This window comes from Alligator sinensis, unplaced genomic scaffold (assembly GCF_000455745.1).
Source record: "Alligator sinensis unplaced genomic scaffold, ASM45574v1 scaffold98_1, whole genome shotgun sequence".
NCBI classification, from domain to species: Eukaryota; Metazoa; Chordata; order Crocodylia; family Alligatoridae; genus Alligator; species Alligator sinensis.
Window position 1 is genome coordinate 2,510,835 of NW_005842058.1, and position 7,903 is coordinate 2,518,737.

Sequence of the window (7,903 nt, forward strand, 5' to 3'; positions counted from 1 at the left end):
GGCCGCTCCGTCTGCGACTACTTCTTCGAGGCGCAGGAGCGCGCGTCCGAGGCGGAGAACGTGCCGCCCGTCATCCCCACGCCGCACCACTACCTGCTCAGCGTCTACCGCCACCGCATCTTCTTCGTGGCCGTCATCCAGAGCGAGGTGCCGCCGCTCTTCGTCATCGAGTTCCTGCACCGCGTCGTCGACACCTTCCAGGTGAGCCCCGGGCTGCTCGGCGCCTCGCGGGCCTGGCCTGGCCTCGGGAAACGTTGGGGCAGAAGGTGACAACGGGAACTGATGTCTCTTCCCCTTTTATTCGCGTCCTGCGACGGGCCGTTCCCACCCCCCCCCCCCCGCCCTGCCTATCTTCGGGCAGCGTCTTGATGCCCATGGGCCGACCCCCGCGGTCTTTCCTGCCCGAACACCCCGCGATCTGCGAGGTCCTGGCCAGCCCCTGACATCTGTGACACTGTGTCTTTGCAGCTGCGAGGGCCTGGAGCAGACCAGCAAGTCTTCTGCTGTTTGGGGGCAAGACCTAGCATTAGCAGCATGTCCCTGTGCTGACAAAGCTACATGAAAAGCCCCCCTCCCCCCAGTATAGACGAGAATGACCCCCCTCCCACACACACACACATACAGGCACAATTTCTTAGCGTTGTATCTGGTCCTTGTCTATATTTGGGACCACAACCCCACAACACGGCTGCTGCTTTACATTGTATGCACCGAGGATCCTTCCTTACAGGGTGCCGTACAGGCAGGCAGGGGAGTGCTGCCTGTGGCACTCCGTGGACTGCCCTGCCGGGGTGCGGAGAGGACAGGGTCTGACCCGGCAGAGCTGTATCGATGGCTGGAGTAGCAGGGTACAGGAGCGGTGCGTGTTTGTAGGGGTTACGGCATCTTCCGGCGCCCTGTCCTCATCACACTTTAGGGGGAAAAAAGGGAGCTGCCTACAAGTTTTTGTAATTAAATGATCTGGTTGGACTCCTGTTTGCAAAAAGGGTTAAACCCTTTGCGCCTGGCTCGGATAACAGGCCAGATTTCGCGGATTTTCTTGTGGTAGATTCATAGAACGAAACTAAACTCGTGTTTTTCCTCTTTGTAGTCCCGCAGCCCTGGCGCTGCTGAATGTAACAGCGAGCAGTGTTAGTGGGATCCTCAGGCAATTTGGGAAGGTTGAAACGGTCATGGTTCACCCTGTGATCAGGATGTGCTGTGCCCTGTGACTGGTCACAGGCAGAGGGAGAAAACAGGAGCGGTCAGTCTGAGCTCTGTGTCGTGTGACGGGGCAGTCCAGCCTGGTGTTTGAGCTCCCTCCCTGCTGAGGAGGGAGGGGGTGGGAGTCCAAATGCAACAGATATGGGATGAGGCTGGAGAGCGTGGTGCTGCGACGCTGCAAACAGCAGGTTGGGCAGCATTTTAATGACATGGTCACTCGTGCTCTGTGCCTCTGGAGCTTGACCCTCCACTGTGGGGGTCCTCTCATGCTCTGCTGGGCTCTGTTAAGCTTTTGGGGCCTGATCTCTTTGGGTAGGATGGGAAGGAGCAACAGTCTCTCGTGCCTGCTCACCAGCCAGCACAGCTTTCTGCAGCATAAGGAGTCTCTCTTGGAGAGCGCCATCCAAACGACCCATCTGATGAGATTGTTTAGGCTCTCGGGCTCAGCCTCATCTTGTACCTGTGCACCAGATACAGGAATGCTATTATGTACTTGTGGGAAATGAGGAAATGGTGGAGGAATTGCTGTTAATTTATATCAGTTGTAGCCTGTTAAAGGACTGAGCGACTGAAACAGGTGTTGGGCTGGGAATTGTCCATTATTCATGATGCAGGTGTCTCTCTTACCCACTTCTCACATGTCACCGTTGGGTTTTCTGTCCTTTGTACAGAGATGATTGCTGTTTGGGCTTTTTAGCAGCGTCTGAGAGACCAGACTAATCTTCTTGGGGCTCAGGCCAAGGACTCGGCAAATTTCTCCTGGCTTTGAGGCTCTTGAAAGTGGCATGCATGTGCTGGAAGAGGTGTTGGTGGAGCATGCGAGGGAGCACTTCAGCCGTGTCAGTTGGTGAATGTGTTTCCGTGGCAAAGCCCAGGCAGAGGGGAGCAGCATAATCTCTTCTCAGCCTGCAGTTTGCCAGCTCTGCTCTACCCTCCCCCACCTTAAACAGCCATTGCACAAATAGTATGTGGCTTTCCTTAAAACCAGAAGTCAGTTGTGCTGCTATATGTGCTTTGCAGTGTATCAAAGCAAAGTGGAATGGCAGTCGGGCGAGAGGATGGTGCTCTTCAAACAGCCAGACCACAGAGGTAGGGCTTGGGGCACAGGCTGCAGCTTTCCGCACCCATTCTGATCTTTGCTGCGTGAGTAACACGTGGCTGTAATCAAATGTACATTGGCTTCTCCCTTCCAGGAGCACAAAATCTGCAGCAGCTGAAGAGAGCATTGTGTGCATAGATGTTTAATAGCTGACACTCTAGACAATTGTATTATTGACTGATCTCGCCTCCCCAGGGAGGGGAAGAGTGAAGCCATGGTTATGGATAGGGAAACCAAGGCACGTTGCGGTGCGGGGGACCTGCCTGAGGCTGTGCAGCAAGCAAGTGGCAGAATTGGAAATGGAGCCATGGGTTTGTCTCCCAGTCTGTGCCTGGACCCCAGCCTGCTCAGGCTGGTGCAGTGGAGTCCAGGAGCTAGTGAGATGGACAGAAGACTCCCACTAGGAGGCCCAGTTAATGGGACTTGCGCTTCTCCATCTCCTAGGTTTGCTCAATGGGGAACTGCTTCTTTGTCTGTTTCTACAGGATTATTTTGGCGTCTGCTCAGAGGTGGTGATCAAAGACAATGTGGTGGTGGTTTATGAGGTCCTGGAGGAGATGCTGGACAATGGATTCCCTCTGGCTACCGAGTCCAACATCCTGAAGGAGTTGATAAAGCCCCCCACCATTCTGCGGACAGTTGTCAACACCATCACAGGTATGCGGCAGCGGGGAGTGGGCAAGGTGGAGAGGTCGTACGATGATGTGTCTGCTAAAGTGAGTGGGTGTTAGGTAGTAGGAGGGATTGGTATCCAGATCACAACCGACTAATGTCTAACATGGCAAAGCCTGTCTGGGGGGTCCCCCTTTGCCCCTTAGTACTGGGGTAGCCCAGGGTCCAGAACTACATCTCCTTTTATACTAAAAGGTATCTGCACATGATACTCTTGCTGACAGTGTAGCTTAGTGAGAACCAGGACATGGCTGTCTGCCCACGGCTGGCTTTCAGTGTTGACTGTCTCTCCTGCTTTCATGTGAGCGGTAGACAATGGGCTGCAGAAGAGAAGGCATGGAGGGACTCCACACCAGGATGTGGCTGGAGTGACTGCTTTTGCACGAGGGGCCAGAAGTCTTCAGGAACAGACTGTTCTGTTAGAATGAAGTTGCAATGGTTTTCCTTGTTCTGACCTTCTCTGTCTTTCCAGGAAGCACCAATGTGGGAGACCAGCTCCCTACAGGCCAGCTCTCAGTGGTGCCGTGGCGCCGGACTGGGGTGAAGTATACCAACAACGAGGCGTATTTTGATGTGATTGAGGAGATAGATGCCATCATCGACAAGTCGGGTACAGTGCTGCTTGCATTGAAGGCTGAGGCTGTCTGTAGGAGTAGTCAGTTGGAGATGCTCTATCTTTCCCTTAGAGGGGTATTGGAGGTTGTTTTCCCATCCTCATTTAGAGCTATTGCTTAAATCTTAAATTTTTGCAAAACACCAGGGCGCCATCCTCTTTCTCTGCCTCACAAGTGCTTACGCATCAACTCTAAACCTGGAAATAGTAGTTGAGTGCAAACCTTGTTTGCTCAGGTTATTCCTTTGTCACTACATTTTTCTGGAGTCTGGGTTACAGCTGAGGACTGGGGCCTTCAGCTGTCTGTATGGGTAGGAATCCCTGCCAGTGGTTTTCAAGTCTCTGGTACTTCTCTAGATGATGCTCAAGGTGTGTATGCAAGTGCGCCAAGCAGACTGCAGGCTCCAGCATTGCATGGAGGGGATGGTTCTTACGCTACTTGTTCATGTCACTTCCTAGCCTTTCCTTCCTGTCCCTGGTGACTGTCATTCAGCTCTAAAGTCATTTCCCATGACGTGCTTTGTTTGCTGCCCTTTTTAGGTTCCACAATTACTGCCGAAATCCAAGGGGTGATTGATGCTTGTGTCAAGCTGACAGGGATGCCGGACCTCACTCTCTCCTTCATGGTAAAGCTTAAGGAAGGGGCATTATGATCTCTTAATATTGTTTAAAGGGAGTACAGGCCTGTTTAAACAGCCTCTGCTAGGCATCAGGAGATGCCTTTGGCTGATGGGGTTCTGGGCTTGCTGCGCTGGATTCCATCAGGGCAGGCTTCAGCTGCTGGCTGGCGAAAGGAGGAAGGAACTGACGGTGAAAGCTCTTTGTTAAATAGTTGTGCAGTTAATTGTGAGGGTTGCATTTCTAAATAGGTTGCTAGAAGCAGCCTATAGTTTTATAGTCTCATCATGCACCATGAGACGGGTGTCTTATGGTGACCACCTGTTCATCAGGGCAGCTGTATGACCTAACCCAGTGCATGGCTTTGCTGGGCTATGATCTGATATAACAACTGTCAGACAAATGAAAATATTTTACGGTTAAAGGCAGCCGAGTGTGGGCAGCTCCAGAATAGAGGAATGTACTGTGTGCCTTGCAGCAGGTGCTTTGTGTGGCACAGAAGGGAATGCAGCAAGGGGACGAGGGCAGGTTCTTTGTCACAAGGCATAGTAGTGCCTTAGGCTCTTGTCTCTCATTCCAGAACCCCCGATTGCTGGATGATGTCAGCTTCCATCCTTGCGTGCGTTTCAAACGCTGGGAGTCGGAACGGATTCTATCTTTCATCCCACCTGATGGGAATTTCCGTCTGCTCTCCTACCATGTCAGTGCTCAGAAGTGAGTGGGGAATCCAGGGCTGAGGACTGTTTCCTTCCCTCGTGCCTGGAGATGAAAGAAACGACAAGAGGGTGGGGGTTGCTGCTTGCCATTCTTGAGCGAGGACCAAAGGAACAGTAGCTTTTGCTAATATCTGAGTATACTCTTTGCTTGCTGTGACAGTAATCCTGTCATTTCACTCCTGCAAGCCAGCTCTGTTCACAGCTTAATGGCAGGAGCACAGTGTACAGCAATAACAAATTGGGAAATGGCAGGTCAGCAAAAAGCTTCAGTTTCTTATCCCCCCGAGACAACTAGCTTAAGGGAAAGCAAGAGCTGAGTGACCCAGTGATATAATAGGGCAAGTAACCTTTGTGTGCTTTCCCTCGTTGTTTGGGCTTCTCCACGAACAGCTGGTTTGACATCAGCAGCCTTAGCCCTAGGCCCTAAAGCTGTGTCATGGACTTTGTCAAGTGAGGAGCTGTCAAGAGAAGAGCTCTCTTGCTGTCTGCAGCTAGATGGAAGGGAGCAGAAACATGATGTCAAATTGCAAGCAGTTCAAGACAGTGCTGCTGCTACCTAGCTTAGGTCAGCTTGCCATTGTGGTCAGACTGAAGGATGCTATATTTCCTTCCCTTGAAAGCTTCCGAGTCTGTTACAAACCATAATTCATTCTTGACTGGCCTCCAGTGAAGGAGTGTGGGATGCTGAGAGGCCAGGCTGTGGGTTGGTGAAACAAAGCTGGAAACAGCTTCTGGCTGGGCCTTGCACTCCTTTTTTTTCTTGCACAGCATGAATGTCCTTCAGGGCCTGTAAGGGTCCAGGAGGGCGAAGTGCAGATGAAGGGGTGGCTTGCAACTGCAGTGACGTGTCCTTTGTTTCAGCTTGGTGGCCATTCCTGTTTATGTTAAACACAACATCAGTTTCCGTGACAGTAGTTCTCTGGGACGCTTCGAGATCACCGTAGGACCCAAACAGACAATGGGGAAGACTGTAGAAGGGGTGATAGTCACTAGCCAGATGCCAAAAGGTGTCTTAAACATGAGCCTCACTCCCTCTCAGGGAACGCACACTTTCGACCCAGTGACAAAGGTGAGAGGAAAGAGGAATGTGGAATTTTAACCTAGGCTGGAGCTGAAGTTGCATGGCTCAGCCTGCTGCTTTGCTGCATAAAATGCTCCCTCTGAGCTTTGGCCTGAAATCTGGGGAGAGCACCTGATCAGTGCAGAGTGGGGATTCTGTGCTTGTTTTTCTGCCCTGAGCATTGCTCTCAACAGAGCCTTCCCCGGCTGGAGGGAGTCATCTTCCTCCCGAGCCAGTTCTTACTCAGCACTGCTCATTTGGGTTTCTGCAATCTAATGCCTAACTTTTGATTACTCTTGGGTGATGGTGAGAGCAGAAATAGTGAGGAGGGTAATGCTGCCTGTTTGATGCCAAGCTGTGCAGTCCAGTGGTGCGAGGGTGTTGACTCCTGTTTACAGGGCTGAGGGTTTTGAATTGATTGGCTCGTGATCTTGAGTGTGCTTCAAACTAGACCTGTCTCAAAACAGGGAGAAGCCTTGTCTCCCATGGTAGTTGTTCAGCCTAAGCCTGTAATACCCCAGGAAGATCTGCATTACTTTTAGGCACCCGTGTTGGAAGAGCAAGAACTCCTAAACACGCACAGCAAGAATGTCTGTGGCCAGTGGCCTATTGGCACGAAAGAGGCAGGAAGCAGTGGGTTCCAAGTGTGCAGGCCTCAGGCAGCCTTTCAGCTTTATGTACTCTGAGGTGGCCTGAGTTGACTCATGGTCTAGAGTTGGGGAGCAGGTCCAGTGGCTCTCATGGGAAAGACCAAATACTGGGATAGAGTTGGCAAACCCCTTTGCCCAAGGCAGCATTGACACCATCCGTACATGAGTTAATCTCTTACAGATTGTTGTGATATTCTTCTGTCTTACTGCTGCCTTTCTGTTCTTGGAAGCTGCTGTCATGGTAGGTAGGGGAAATAAACCCCCAGAAGCTGCCGAGTTTGAAGGGGACCATGAGCCTCCAAGCGGGGGCCTCCAAGCCTGACGAAAATCCCACTATCAACCTGCAGTTTAAAATTCAGCAGCTGGCTATCTCTGGTAGGTGCTACCGGTGAAGGAGCACAGACTGTCCTGTGCTGGGCAAGCTTGTGTCTGACACCCAGCCTGATGCTTCTACAGGCATCGGGGCCATTTTAGTGCCATGGCTGAGTTCCTCCGCTCAAATGTTGTCTCTGCTTGGGCTTCATGTTGGTGAATCTAGTTATGCACCTCTCTGCTGGCTGCTGCCTAGTACCGCCTGCCTGCACCCCGCCTCAGCTCTGCTGCTTCTACAGCTCTGTCACACAGTAACCCAGGTGGGGTGGGAAGGCAGAAGCCCTGCCCCACTCCCAGAATCTCACTGTCTCCTTCTTTGTTTTAGGGCTGAAGGTGAATCGCCTGGATATGTATGGGGAGAAGTACAAACCCTTCAAGGGCATAAAATATATGACAAAGGCTGGCAAGTTCCAAGTCCGAACATAGAGGCATCTGAGAGTGAGGGAAGAACCACAAGCATTCTTTTTTTTTTTTTTCTCCTTTTCACTCCTTCCCCCATGTTCACAGCTGTTGGCTTCTTCCTTTACCCATTGTCACCCCTGCTGGGCCCATGTCTTAGGCTTGGGTTCCCCTGGAACGCTAGTGCTGATGTGGTCAGGGAGGTGGCCATGTAGAGGGGAAAGGGGCCAATCAGGTAGCATCTGTCGTAGCAGAGTCCTGAATTCTCAGATGGGGCAGAGGAGAAATGAAATGTCAGGTCCATGGGATTGGTACTTCAGATAAGTAGGCTCCACTCCTGGCACCTCGCCCTGCTCCCCAGTGGAACCACTGGTGCCAACTCCCCCCCCACCCCCCCCACCCCACCCCACACACACCATAGAGTCTGTGCTCAGCTGGCTGGTGTCTTTCCACAGGTGGCACAAGACTTGGTTTGAAAGAGCTGAGTTCCCAGTTCATTTT

The 7,903-nt window shown here is 52.0% G+C and overlaps 1 protein-coding gene across 1 annotated transcript; it reads left to right on the top strand.

Annotated features, from left to right (window-relative positions):
- Positions 1–3: 3 nt before the first annotated feature.
- Positions 4–7,897, top strand: AP3M2 (adaptor related protein complex 3 subunit mu 2; the record flags this gene model as incomplete). Its single annotated transcript, XM_006023064.1, is given in 8 exon segments — positions 4–201; positions 2,788–2,959; positions 3,447–3,584; positions 4,128–4,213; positions 4,786–4,919; positions 5,783–5,990; positions 6,862–7,006; positions 7,329–7,897. Coding segments are annotated over 8 exon segments (1,182 nt in total), but the record flags the coding sequence as incomplete, so codon positions are not given.
- Positions 7,898–7,903: the final 6 nt, after the last annotated feature.